This window comes from Heteronotia binoei, chromosome 2, assembly GCF_032191835.1.
Source record: "Heteronotia binoei isolate CCM8104 ecotype False Entrance Well chromosome 2, APGP_CSIRO_Hbin_v1, whole genome shotgun sequence".
In the NCBI taxonomy this organism is placed as follows: Eukaryota; Metazoa; Chordata; class Lepidosauria; order Squamata; family Gekkonidae; genus Heteronotia; species Heteronotia binoei.
Window position 1 is genome coordinate 30937321 of NC_083224.1, and position 14523 is coordinate 30951843.

General features: G+C 49.0%; 1 protein-coding gene across 1 annotated transcript in view; it reads right to left on the minus strand.

Annotated features, from left to right (window-relative positions):
* The window catches only part of RBM38 (RNA binding motif protein 38), a 52111-nt gene extending 39905 nt beyond the window's left edge, over window positions 1-12206 (minus strand). The window contains exons 1-2 of the mRNA XM_060230745.1: window positions 11577-12206; window positions 664-787 (exon numbers count right to left, since the gene is read on the minus strand). Coding sequence (XP_060086728.1) covers window positions 664-787; window positions 11577-11744 — 292 coding nt within the window. The 5' untranslated portion in view covers window positions 11745-12206. The remainder of the gene's footprint in view (window positions 1-663; window positions 788-11576) is intronic.
* Between the last annotated feature and the right edge of the window lie 2317 nt (window positions 12207-14523).

The following is a 14523-nucleotide window of genomic DNA, read 5'->3' on the forward strand; positions in this document are numbered from 1 at the left end:
ATTATGCATGTTTTGGGAAAGGTTGATTTTAATGGTTTTAAAACATGATTTTATTACATATGTTTTAAACTGTTAGCTGCCTTGGGGGCCCTTGTGCAGACAGAAAGGTGGAATATAAATTCTGGAAATAAAGAAAACAAAAAGTATCCCACTAACTCTGCTCAGCAAAGTTGGAAGCCTTAAAGGAGGCTTTAAGGTTTGAACAGATAGAATCTCTCAAGAAACCACATGCTTTGCCTTCTCCTCTTAACCCTACCTTTCCATCTTCTATTTACATGCTATGATTGTCAGCTGCCATAGCAACTCAGGTGGCGCAGTTGCTAACAGAGACTGGTGCAGGCTGATGATGTCATCACTTGGTTGTCAAAGCTGCTATGGATGTTGTCCCACCCTCTTCAGACACTTGGCTCAAGGGTGTGCGTGGTAGAACTTCCCACCCTTTTCTGCCTCATTGCCCCTACCCATGAGGCTGCCAACACTTTGAGAACTCCATACTCGGCAGCAGAAAGTAAGCGTTAACATGCAGAATTTGTTTTGACAGCAGAATCCGAGCTTCCTGGGCACAAACAATAAAGCCCTGGGGTTATTTATACTGCCCTATTCAAAGTCTTGAACTAGTTTAAGCAAGCCCAACTAACTGGAAAGAAATGTTTGAATGCTCACCGGTCTGAATACTCCTTGGTTTTGCTCCCAGATACGCAAGGTTGACGTTTGCTTTCCGGCCGTCGATGATGGGGTTGGGATCCTTGCAGGCCCTGTCGGCAGCAGCTCGGTCGGCCATGGTCACCTAAAAAGAAGCACAATCCACATTTTGTAGCATCTGAACGCCCCCCGCTCGTTCTCTGGCAAGCGCTTGCCCAAAAACCACAGAGGCGAAGAGCGTCGATTTTCCTCGGCCCGAAACCTCACTGCAAAAGCTGAAGGAGGGAGTAATCCTTCGTGTGGAGACCACAGAGAGGGAGCCTTCCATCTCCACCTGCGTGGTGTTTTGTTTTCTGCTCAACATCACAAGAAAGTAAGAGGTTGGCAAAGCTGAATACCTCACAGCGCTACGTCTCCTCAAAACGGAGGCCTGCTGTCACGCAGATCTCAACACTCCTTGAACTCTGGGGTACACCTGCTTCCTCCCAAGTTTGCTCTTCAGCGGTGGCAGTTTGGTAATGATTTACACTAGCCCAGGCAAAAGCTGACAAATATCCCAAGGGAAGCAGGAGATGGGTGGTAAACTAGGGGCAGGTGCCAAGGCCGATCAGAATTCCTAAAACTTTTGGTTTCCTTTTTTTTTTCAGAAAAGGAGGATATCCATATATGCTTTGCTAAAAGAAGGAGGCCGTCATGGCTGCTTTTCTTCTGGGGACAAAAAGGAACAGAAGTTGTTTACCTGAACTGAGTCAGCAGCAAACAACAGAATAGAACCATAGAGTTGGAAGGGGCCATACAGGCCATCTAGTGCAGCAATCCCCAACCTTTTTGGCACCAGGAAGCAGTTTTGTGGAAGACAATTTTTCCACGGACCATGGTGGGGGAGCGATGGTTTTGGGATGATACAATTGTGCACTATTTGTATTAATTTGGTGTGGTGGTTAAGTGTGTGGACTCTTAGTTGGGAGAACCGGGTTTGATTCCCCACTCCTCCACTTGCAGCTGCTGGAATGGCCTTGAGTCAGCCCCACCCACCTCACAGGGTGTCCGTTGTGGGGGCGGGAGGGGGGAGAGGTAAAGGAGATTGTGAACTGCTCTGAGACTCTGAGATTCAAAGTGGAGGGAAGGATATAAACCCAATGTATTATTACTACTACTACTACATTGTAATATATAATAAAATAATTATACAACTCATGGCCCGGTTGCTAACAGGCCATGGACCACTACTGGTCCACGGCCCGGGGGTTGGGGACCCCTGATCTACCACAACCCACAGCTCAATGTAAGGTCAGTTTAGAGTATCCATGACAAGGGTTTGTCCAGCCACTGCTTCAAGACTGCCAGTGAATAAAAGCAAAAAACTTTACTGTTGAAAACACACACTACTCAGCTTGAGGGAAAGTACAGATACTTCTTTAGTCTTCAATGTACACTATATGGCCTTTAAAATATGCTCAGTTCACAACACCCTGACCCGGATAGCCTGTAACATTTCAGAACGTAAGCAGAGTTGGCCTGAAAGTATTTGGATGGGAGACCTCCAAGGAAACCCAGGATTACAATAGGGTTACAGAGAGAGCCAGTTTGGTGTAGTGGTTATGAGCGTGGACTCTAATCTGGGGGAACCAGGGTTTGATTCCCCACTTCTCCACAAACAGCTGCTAGAGTGACCTTGGTTCAGTCACAGTTCTCTCAAGAGGAGGTCTCAAAAGAGCTCTCTCAGCCCCACCTACTTCACAGAGTGTCTGTTGTGGAGACAGGAAGGGAAAAGAGATTGAAAGGTGCTCTCAGTCTCCAAGTGAAGGGCACGGTATAAATCAAATCTCCTCTTCTACTACTACTATGCAGAGGCAGCCAGTGGGAAACCACCTCTGAATGTCTCTTGCCTTGAAAACACTATGGCTTTGCCAGACATAGGCTGTAACTTTACGTCACTCTACAGAGGGCAGGGAAAGGGGGAAACAAACTCAACCCAAAAATATACCAGCACTGTTCAAGGGGTTAAAGTAACTTAAAGATAAATATTATCAAATATATATATTATTTATAGTGTACACAGTCAGTAGCAAAGACTAAAAGATGAAGAACAAACGGTCTGAAGATCAGACTGCAAAGAACATCAACATAAGCTTGAAAAAAGCTTTAGTCATTTTACATATGTATGTAAAGCTTGGCCATTTGAACCGCACTGCTAATGTCAGTTTACAAGCAACATTCACAACATGAAACTTATAGGTAAGGCAGCCTCCAATGCAAAGACAGGCTGCGCATCTGGAATTTAAATTTGAATTCTATGCATAAATATGATAAGCCTACAGAAATATAAACTGCTGTGCATACATGCACTGAGAAGCCCGAGTCCTTCATCTTCAGTGGCCGAGAGGCTGTAGCTCCATAATAAAGCATCTGTTTTGTATGCATAATAAGGTTCCCGGCTCAACATCCAGAATCTCCAGTTAAAAAGGACCAGGTAAGAAATGATGCAAAAGACCCCTACAGAAGGCTTTAGAGCAGTGGTGGTGAACCTATGGCACGGGTGCCAGAGGCGGCACTCGGAGCCCTCTCTGTGGGCACATGCGCTCAATCCCCCCCCCCCCCACACACACATGAGGCTCTGGAGTCATATCTCATTGAAGCTCCTCCTCCCCCCCAAACTCAGGCTCCTTCCCCCAAATCTCCAGGTATTTCCAAACCCAAATCTGGCAACCCTAACTGGGCCTCGTTCAGAGAGACAACAGAGCACTTCAACCTTTTTGAGCTCGTGGGCACCTTTGGAATTCTGACATTGGGGGGGGGGGGATGGGTGCAACCACAATGCAGCCGCCAAGCACAACACACAGGAAAATTCCTTGTAGGTGTTCCTGCAGTTTTAGGGAGGGGGTTAGATGGGACCCACTAGGGCAGGGGTGGCCAAACTTGCTTAACATAAGAGCCACATAGAATAAATGTCAGATGTGTGAGAGCCACCAGACACGAGCGCCAGAGGGAGGGAGGGAGGGAGGGAGGGAGGGAGGGAGGGAGGGAGGGAGGGAGGAAGGAAGGAAGGAAGGAAGGAAGGAAGGAAGGAAGGAAGGAAGGAAGGAAGGAAGGAAGGAAGGAAGGAAGGAAGGAAGGAAGGAAGGAGAGGTGGAAAGAAAGCAACTTGAACTTTTAATGCCTTCTCCAAGCCACTGGCTGGCTTGGCTTGAAGAAGTGGTTTAAAGAGACAAATGCCTTTTTTGGTGGGGGCTGCAAGAGCCACACGATGTATGTGAAAGAGCCACATGTGGCTCCCAAGTCACGGTTTGGCCACCCCTGCACTAGAGAGATGGGTATCAGGCAGCTTCATGTTTTCATGTAGCCAAGACCTGGTTGCATTTCATATTTCAAAACTTCCCACGGTAAAAGCCGAAGGGAAGAAGAGAGCATGGGTGTGTGGGGAAGGGGGGAGGGGGAGAGATCAGGACCTTGAATCAAGTACGGTTTTTTTGTAAAAGGATGTGGGTTTATTACAGGAAATGTTGGATCCCACTAATCTGGCAGAAACAGAGGCAGGGATTGCCTCTGGTTTAGGAATGTAAAGGGAGGAATTGCAGGCTTCCTTGCTTTCAAATACGATGCTTCTGATAGCAGTATCTGAACAGAGCTCTTTCAAGGTACAGGGACCATACGGCAAATTGTTGATAAGTTGTTTTTGAACTGTTGCACTGCTTCTCTGGTTTTCCAGAGCATCCCTGACAAGTGTTTGTCCAGCCGCTGCTTAAAGACTGCCAGTGAGGGGGTTGATTGCACTGTTGAATAACTCTTACTGTTAAAAAGTTTTTGCTATGCCAGTTCTCTCATCTGCTGCCAGCAGGAACAGTCCCCTGCCCTCCTCTAAGTGGCAGCCCTACTAATACTTCAAAAGAGCAATCATGTCTCCTCCCTCAACCTCCTCTTCTCCAGGCTGAATATCCCCAAGTCCCTTAGCCTTTCATCATTGGGCTTGCTTTCCATGGTTACTCGGAAGTAATCTATAGTGAGCACTGTGGCACCTACTCTCTACACATGCACAGGATTGCAGTTTTAGTTTAAAGAAAGAAGATATTGGATTTATATCCCGCCCTTCACTCTGAATCTCAGGATCTCAGAGCAGCTCACAATCTCCTTTATCTTCCTCCCCCACAACAGACACCCTTGTGAGGTAGGTGGGGCTGAGAGAAGCTCCCCCAGAAGCTGCCCTTTCAAGGTTAGCTATGGCTGACCCAAGGCCATTCCAGCAGCTGAAAGTGGAGGAGTGGGGAATCAAACCCAGTTCTCCCAGATAGGAGTCCGCGCACTTAACCTCTACACCAAACTGGCCCTCCTTTCTCACATCAGACTTTCTAGTTAATAAAATTCAGACTATCCCTGAAGTTCCCAAGGGTAGCTGTGCTGGTCCATAGCAGAACTAGATTCGAGCTCAGGAGCACCTTAGAGACCAACAAGATTTGGGGGAGGGGGCACAAGCTTTCCAGCATTAGAGCTCCCTTGATGAGATAAAAGGAGTTTTGACTCACAAAAATCTTGTTCTCTAAGGTGCTGCTGGACCCAGATTTAATCATATAAATCAGTGGACTCCTTTCATCAACTTAATTTATTAACTAACATCATGTAACCCCTGCCTTCCACCCCCGAAAGGACACTGAAGTGGTTTGACACACTCTCCCCTTCTCTTTTATCCTCACAACAAACCCATGAGGTGGGTTAACTCAGAGTATATTTCTGGTCCAAGGTTTCCCAGCAAGTTGCCAGGCAGAGTGGACATATGAATCAGGACCTCTGAGATCTGATTTGGACACCCTAACCACCAGCTCCTACTAAACACACTATATTTTAATGTATTCTTTTTTCCTAATGGCAGACTAGAATGATGTTTATAATGTATGTTACATGTTCAAAAGTAAATTCGGTGGACAGGAACACCTCTGGGAAAGGCATGTTCTCAGTTTAACCGAGACCTGCAAGCAACAGAGCAATGAACAGCCTCCATTTATTACCTTATGACACTCTCACCATCATTCTCCCAATTTTGACATGTTACTATTTTGTTGGTTTCCTAAGCTAATGCTATCCAGACCAAATGTTCTTTCAGTTTGCTAATTTCACTATGAGTTGTTTTTTTCTAAACTAAAACCTCAGTATTCAGGTTAAATTGCCATGTTGGCACTTTGCGATAAATAAGTGGGTTTTGGGTTGTAGTTTCGGCACTCGGTCTCTAAAAGTTTCGCCATCACTGCTCTAGAGAGCCACTCACTGTCAGTCATGGAGCAGACAAGACCAACCTTGATAGACTCCATCCCAACTCCTGCCTGACGAAAGAAACTTTCACTATGAAATTCGTATCCCCTCAAACGTTTGTTTGTCTCTAAGGAACACCTCTGGGAAAGGCATGTTCTCAGTTTAACCTGCAAGCAACAGAGCAATGAACAGCCTCCATTTATTGCCCTATAACACTCTCACCCATCATTCTCGAATTCAACTGATAGGCAAATAGTATGCCACCGTATAGGGCAGCTGGCAACCCTTTTTTTTAAAGGTCAAAACAAAAGTTTTATTTGATTACTGTGACAGGAGCAAAAAAAAAAAGCAATTTCAGTTCTGATAGGATCCTAGGATTAGCAATAAAAACAAAGATTGCTTTCCCTTCTGAGAGCAAACGGGAATTCTTGGCTTATTGAAACTAATTATGTTGTTTAGATAAAAAGCAAACATATTTAAACTTTCCAATTACCTGGTTTAGAGGCAGATGATCATCACTAACATTTGATTTGTACATATGAACATATGAAGCTGCCTTATACTGAATCAGACCCTTGGTCCATCAAAGTCAGTATTGTCTTCTCAGACCGGCAGTGGCTCTCCAGGGTCTCAAGCTGAGGTTTTTTCACACCTATTTGCCTGGACCCTTTTTTGGAGATGCCAGGGATTGAACCTGGGACCTTCTGCTTCCCAAGCAGATGCTCTACCACTGAGCCACTGTCCCTGCCCAAATTGATTTTTGACTTTAATTGATTTGACAGCACTCGGGCAACCACTTCAGCGGAAGCAGCCTATCAAATGCATAATTCATCCACTTCCTTCCCATTGCCACCCCCCTGACTTTTTACTTTGAATACGAAACCCTTAAAGTAGTCAAAGATTTCCTCTGGAGAACCATCTTAGCGAGAATTATTGGACTACGAGGCTCTCAAAATATGGGAGTTTTGCCATATCTCAATGGGATAGATGGCAATTATATGAAGAGGACACAAGATCTTCATCTTGGTAGCAAGGCCTATCCATGTGGTAGTGATAAAAAGAGTCATCACCTCTTATGGTGACCCATCATGGGGGGGGGGGGTTCAAGACAAGTGGTATCAGAGGTGCTTTGCCACTGCCTGCCTCTGCATCACGGCCCTGGAATTCTTTGGTGGTCTCCCATCCAACAGGGCTGACTCTGCTTAGCTTCCAAGACATGTAATTTAGAATGTGTTTTAGTCTTTCCTGTAAGGGAGATAAAATGCCCTTCCATTGGTCCAATAATGCACTGTGAAGTTTGGTAGATAGTTACAGGATGGGTAAGGGGCAGATCTGAGAGCTGGTGAGGTACCCAAGGAGAGAAGCATAAATGTTGGGGGGGGGGGGGCAGAGGACTTCTTCCACCCCATTTTCTATAAAACTGGGAAGAGGTACAAGGTTCCAGTTCCAGAAGACAGCTTAAGGCAACAATATATTGGGATAATGAAGACATTCCACCGTGACAGCAGAGTCAGAAACAAAACAGATCTTCAAGAGAACAGTTGCCGCTCCATAAAGACCCGAAAGGCTTTTGAGTGGGCGATCGATAACCACCAAGGAAGGCAAGATGTTAAAGAATAAAATAGCACACACATTTTGCGCAACTTCTGCAGTTCAGGCCCATCTATTACAGAACTGCAAAGTTGATGGCTTGGAGGAACAGAATTCTAGAGAAGTCCGCAAATCACAAAACTTAACAGGATGGGGATGCACACTTTTAGAGCCCAGAGATCCCCTTAGAGATATGTTGTGAAACTTCTGGGAGCTCAGGCCTTGACCCTACAATGCAGAGACAATGGAACAGACTACATCTGGAGCCAACATCTTACAGTTGAACATAAGAACATAAGAGAAGCCATGTTGGATCAGGCCAACGGCCCATCAAGTCCAACACTCTGTGTCACACAGTGGCAAAAAATGTTATATACACACATACACTGTGGCTAATAGCCACTGGTGGACCTGTGCTCCATACACTGTGGCTAATAGCCACTGATGGACCTGTGCTCCATATTTTTATCTAAACCCCTCTTGAAGGTGGCTATACTTGTGGCCGCCACCACCTCCTGTGGCAGTGAATTCCACATGTTAATCACCCTTTGGGTGAAGAAGTACTTCCTTTTATCCGTCTTAACCTGTCTGCTCAGCAATTTCATCGAATGCCCACGAGTTCTTGTATTGTGAGAAAGGGAGAAAAGTACTTCTTTCTCTACTTTCTCCATTCCATGCATTATCTTGTAAACCTCTATCATGTCACCCCGCAGTCGACGTTTCTCCAAGCTAAAGAGTCCCAAGCGTTTCAACCTTTCTTCATAGGGAAAGTGCTCCAGCCCTTTAATCATTCTAGTTGCCCTTCTCTGCACCTTCTCTAAAGCTATAATATCCTTTTTGAGGTGCGGCGACCAGAACTGCACACAGTACTCCAAATGAGACCGCACCATCGATTTATACAGGGGCATTATGATACTGGCTGATTTGTTTTCAATTCCCTTCCTAATAATTCCCAGCATGGCATTGGCCTTTTTTATTGCAAACGCACACTGTCTTGACACTTTCAGTGAGTTATCTATCATGACCCCAAGATCTCTCTCTTGATCAGTCTCTGCCAGTTCACACCCCATCAACTTGTATTTGTAGCTGGGATTCTTAGCCCCAATGTGCATTACTTTGCACTTGGCCACATTGAACCGCATCTGCCACGTTGACGCCCACTCACCCAGCCTCAACAGATCCCTTTGGAGTTCCTCACAATCCTCTCTGGTTCTCACCACCCTGAACAATTTAGTGTCATCCGCAAACTTGGCCACTTCACTGCTCACTCCGAACTCTAAATCATTTATGAACAAGTTAAAAAGCATGGGACCCAGTACCGAGCCCTGCGGCACCCCACTGCTTACCGTCCTCCACTGCGAAGACTGCCCATTTATACTCACTCTCTGCTTCCTATTACTCAGCCAGTTTTTGATCCACAAGAGGACCTGTCCTTTTACTCCATGATTCTCAAGCTTTCTAAGGAGCCTTTGATGAGGAACTTTATCAAAAGCTTTCTGGAAGTCAAGGTAAACAACATCTATCGGGTCTCCTTTGTCCACATGTTTGTTCACCCCCTCAAAGAAATGCAACAGGTTAGTGAGGCAAGATCTTCCCTTGCAGAACCCATGCTGAGTCTTCCTCTATAACCCGTGTTCATCAATGTGCCTACTCATTCTGTCCTTGATAATGGTTTCTACCAACTTTCCCGGTATTGAAGTCAGACTGACTGGCCTGTAGTTTCCCGGATCTCCTCTGGAACCTTTTTTAAAGATGGGGGTGACATTTGCTACCTTCCAGTCCTCAGAAATGGAGGCAGATTTCAATGAAAGATTACAGATTTTTGTTAGAAGATCCACAAGTTCAACTTTGAGTTCCTTCAGAACTCTCGGATGTATGCCATCCGGACCCGGTGACTTATTAGTTTTTAATTTGTCTATCAGTTGTAGGACCTCCTCATTTGTCACCTCAATCTGACTCAGGTCTTTCAACACCCCTTCCAAAATTAGTGGTTCTGGGGCGGGCAAAAAGTTCTCGTCTTCTACAGTGAAGACGGAGGCAAAAAATTCATTTAGCTTTTCAGCCATTTCCCTATCCTCCTTCAGTAATCCTTTTACCCCATGGTCATCCAAGGGCCCCACTGCCTCCCTGGCTGGTTTCCTACTTCTAATATATTTGAAGAAAGTTTTATTGTTGGTCTTTATGTTTTTTGCAATATGCTCCTCATAGTCCCTTTTTGCCTGCCTGATCACAGTCTTGCATTTGATTTGCCACAGCCTGTGTTCCCTTTTACTAATCTCACTTGGACTGGTTTTCCACCGCTTAAAGGAGTCCTTCTTACCTTTTACAGCTTCCATTACTTTATTTGTTAACCACGCAGGCCTTTTCTTATGCCTGTTTGTGCCTTTCCTAACTTGTGGTATGTATTTTATCTGAGCTTCTAGGATTATAGTTTTAAATAGCGTCCAAGCTTTCTCAAGGGTTTTGACCGTATGTACCTTTCCTTTCAGTTTCTTCCTCACATGCCTCCTCATCTCAGTGTATTTACCCCTTTTAAAGTTAAACGTGGTTGTGGTGGTCTTTTTGGACAACTCCCTATTTATACAAACGGTGAAATCAATAACATTATGGTCACTGCTCCCAAGCGGCGCAATCACTTTTACATCTCTCACCAAGTCTTGGGCATTACTTAGGACCAAATCCAGGATCGCCCCACCCCTGGTAGTTGGCTAGGCCTCTATTAAAGTTATTGCAGCTGTTTACTACTTCCATGAAACTCTCACTGTGACTTGAACACAGCATGCACACACACTCCACCAAGGCTGCACTGGTCTCAACTGCAAAATCTCACAGGGCTGTAAATACAAGATGGCTCTCGGAACCCAATTTCACCGAGTGCCTACAGAAATGCCACCCAGTCTCTGAAGATCCTTCTGGAAAGACCTCAATGGATCCAGCCTTGATGGATTCACAGCCAATCCACTGAAACTTGTGTTTGGACACAAGTAAGGGCCACAACACATCCTATCCATAACCACCTGTTCATTGATATGGATGAGCCTTTCCCCCCCTTAGCCATAAAGACCAATTTTCTGGACCTCATCCATTTCCTCTTCTTCCTTCCACCACTAGGGGAAAACAAAATCTTCGCGGGGGGGCGGGGGGGGGAATCCCAGGACTATGTCAACCTACCCAGTGCATTTATCTCAACCTTCCTGGACAGCATAGGCAAAGATTCCTTCCCCCTCTATTTTTATCTCACTACAACCTTGTGAGGTGGGCAAAGGAGACAACTCAACAGTCAGCTCATGCCAGTGTGTTTGTGTGGGGGGGAGGGGGGGAATCAAATCCTAACCCAAATCCTATCCCCTAACCAGTGTTCCCTCGAAACTGAGTCAATGTGAGCTAGCTCACAGATTTTTAGCCTCCAGCTAACACATTTCAGTCTTAGCTCAGGAAAAATGGCCTCAGAGCACAATAATGTATGCAGTAGCTCACAACTTTAATACCAATAGCTCACAAAGTGGAATTTTTGCTCACAAGACTCTGCGGCTTAGAGGGAACATTGTCCTAACCACTACACCAACCCTCCCGCCCCTGGGCCCGGCAAACCCCTTCGATCCCACGTTATTTCCTCCAGGAGGGAGAACGGATCGCGTCGCTCTAACCTCGTTCCCCTACTCAGGGATCTCCAGGGGGGTTAAAGAGCCTCCATAAATTATGTCACGCATCAAGGGAGCGGCGAAGTCGCGCTAAAGGAGGAACGGAGCATTGGCTGAAACCGAGGCAAAGCGGAACAAATGCGAGGGGGAGGGAAAAGGGGGAGGGGTGTCTAAGGGTTCTTTTTTTTGTTTTCAAGCATAACATGTTTTGTGAGCAACGTCCCTTTTTAATCCTGCCAATGCAGGATTCTCTAGAACTGAAGTTTCTAAACCGCACGCACGATCGAGCCTCGGGAACCCCGACGCGTTAGGCGGCTACCTCGGATTAAGACGGCGCGCAAAGGGACATTTGAATCCGACGGCCGGATCCTTTCTCCTCCCACCGCTGCAGCTTCTCCCCTCCCCCCTCGAAAGCGACCCTCCCTCCAGCCTTCTCCTCCCCCCCGCCCCTCCCGCACTTACAAAGCCGTAGCCCCGGGATTTGCCCGTCTGCCGGTCGGTGATGACGACGGCTTCCTCGATGTCCCCGAACCCCTCGAAGTACTTCCTCAGCGAGGCGTCCGTGGTGTGGTAGGGCAGGCCCCCGACGAAGATCTTGGTGAAGGTAGTGTCCTTTTGCACCGTGTGCATGGCGCTGCCTCGACGGCTGCCGCTGCTTGGAGAGGCGGACGAGGAAGAGGAGGAGGAGGAGGCAGGCGACGGCGGGGAGTGGGGAAGGCTGGGCAAAGCATCCAAAAGGAGTAAGGGGGGAGCCGGCAGCAGGGGAGGCAAGACCTCCAGGGCTGAGCGCGGGGAGCCCGTCCTACTCGTCCAGGCTCATCGCCCGGCAGGGAGGCGAGGGCTCCGGGCCGCCGAGGAAGAGCGCCGACGGAGCAGGCAGAGCAGCCGCTTGGCCACCCATGCAGAGCCGCTGCAGCGCAAGGCGGCGGAGGAGGAGAAGGAGGGCGGGCTCAGCTGGTCCTGAGCGCGCCGGCAACAACCGCCGCCCCCTCGTGCAACAGAACCTCCCGCTTGCAGCCGCCGAGACTCGAGCCGCTCCCCCGGAGCGCGCGCCGCACTTTGTACCCATCCTCTCCCTCCGCCCCTTTCCCAGCTCAGGCTCCGACCACGCCTCCCTTTGCTCTGGGGTGGTGGGGGAGGAAGAAGCTCCAAGCTCCGCGAAGGCCCACGGGCTTTGTAGTTCGCCGCGGCTGCCCTGAAAGTTGAAGTCGAAGGCGGGCCTTCGTAAAGGCCACGCCTTGCGAGAAGTTGGCGCGAGGCACGGGGGCAGCGGCGGGGAAAGGAGATCGGACGGGGGGAGGAGGAGGAGGAAAGAGGAGGCCCGCGCTTGCTCAAGGGCACGCAGGGGGCCAGCCGAGTTGGCCGCTTGGGAAGGCTGCCACTGGGCCCTTCCAGCGAAGGCAGGCAGAATTAGGGTTGCCAGGCCTATGTTGGAAAATCCCTGGAGACTTTGGGGATGAATCTGTGAGAAGGCAGCGTTTGGGGAGGGGAGGGGCCTCAGCATGGTAGAATGCCATTGAGTCCACCCTTCAAAGCAGCCGTTTTCTCCAGGGGGGGCTGATCTCTGCAAGCTGGAGCTCAGTTGGAAAAGAGGGAGATCTCTAGGTCCCACCTGGAGGTTGGCAACCCTAGAATCTGTGCAAGGGGGCGCGTCCTTGCCTCCGGCTCGCCACCTCACCCCCAGAAAGCCTCGTGCGCTTCTAGTGTAGTGTGAATGCACCTCGGGACTTCCCCAGGCAAAAGTTCACATCATTAGAGGCCTGAATGTATATAGAAAATATACCACTACTATATATGGTTGGTCTTAAAGGTGCAACTTGACTCCTGTTTTGCTCAACTGCTTCAGACCAACACAGCTGCCCACTTGAATCTATATATGGTAAGTCACTCTAGAGCAGGGGTCTCCAATCTGGAGGCTGTGGGCGCTAGGATGCCCATCAACAACAAAGGAGATTTACTAAGAGTTTTTAGAATGTCGCGGGGCTTTGGCCCAGAAGGTCTTCTGATTGTTAAAAGAGGCCCTGTTAAACAGCTTCTGCCTGAAGTGCTGAAGAGTTGCTGGTAGAGTTATATATAACCTCACTCCCTGACCAGTATTCCCTCTAAACCAGGGGTCCCCAACCCCCGGGCCAGGGACCGGTAGTGGGCCGCGATCAGCCGGGAAAGCCTGCAGCAGCTTCGAGCAAAACTGCTCTTGCCTCCCCAAGGGGGAAGGAGGCAAGTGCAGCGTTGCTTGCCGCTGCTGCCGGCCGCCAGCCGCCCTGCCTTTCCCTTCCCGTCCCTTTGCCTCCAGCCCCCCTGCGCCTGGGCTCTGCACCCGCGGCGTGCCTGCCTCCTCCTCTGTCACCTCTTTTGCTTCCTTTCCTGTTGCTCCCCCCACCCCCGCCGGCCACGGCGTGTCTGCTTCCTCCTCCGAGCCCACCACCGCCACCCGCCCCTTCCTTTCCTTCCTGTCCAGTCGCCTCCCCCACCTGCCCTGGAGGTGGTGGCGCGCTGTGATTGCAGGGGGGGGGGGGCGGGAAGTCGAATGAATGGGACAAGAAGGGAAGGAGGGGGTAACCACTGCGGGGGGGCGGCCTGGGAGGATTTCACCACCCCTTCCCCAGCCTTAAAATGGAGAAAACGGGGGGAAAAAGAGGTGGCGAGGCTGCACGGGGGGCGGGCGAGGGAAGAGAACGGGGAGGGAGGAGGATAGATCCAGGTGGGCAGCCGTGTTGGTCTGAGGCAGTAGAACAAAGTAGGAGACAAATTGCACGTTTAAGAGGTGAGGAGGCTGCACGGGGGTGGGGGGGAGCGGAGAGGCTGGGCGGGGGGGGGGGGAAGAGGCCGAATTGGGTCCCCCCTCACCCTGCCTCCTGGGGCGGGCTGGCCCTGGAGCCAAAAAGGTTGGGGACCACTGCTCTAAACTGTGCAGGTGAATGGCCACTCAGTAACACAGGAACCTTCCACTCAGCGCTTGCTCATCAACAGTTTGGAGCCACACAGGGTCTTGCGCTGCCCATTGCCCATTTTAAGATGAAGGCAGTTCTATACACAGATGTGAACTGTTTTGCTCAAGGTAAAAGGAAGGTAAACTGACATTTTGTGATTGGCTGCAATTCCTGTGGCTGTGCCTACCATCCCTGCAGGCTCCAAAAGTTTGGGGATCCCTGCTCTGGAGGGTATATGAAGACTGCTTCCACAAAGGATAACTTCCTGTGGTAAAGTAGCTGTAGCTGTGAATGCAGAGGCATTCATGGTAGTACTGGAAGGAGGGGCTTAGTGATTCTGCTCCCCCCCCCGCCAATATTCCCATGGAAGGATTGTACATACTTTTCTTGGTCTTCCTCGGCAGTAACTTTCCTCTGCCTGCCCCCCCCCAATCCCTGAGAGCGCTTTGCTAGCTATTGAAAACACTGGTAGGTGCTAT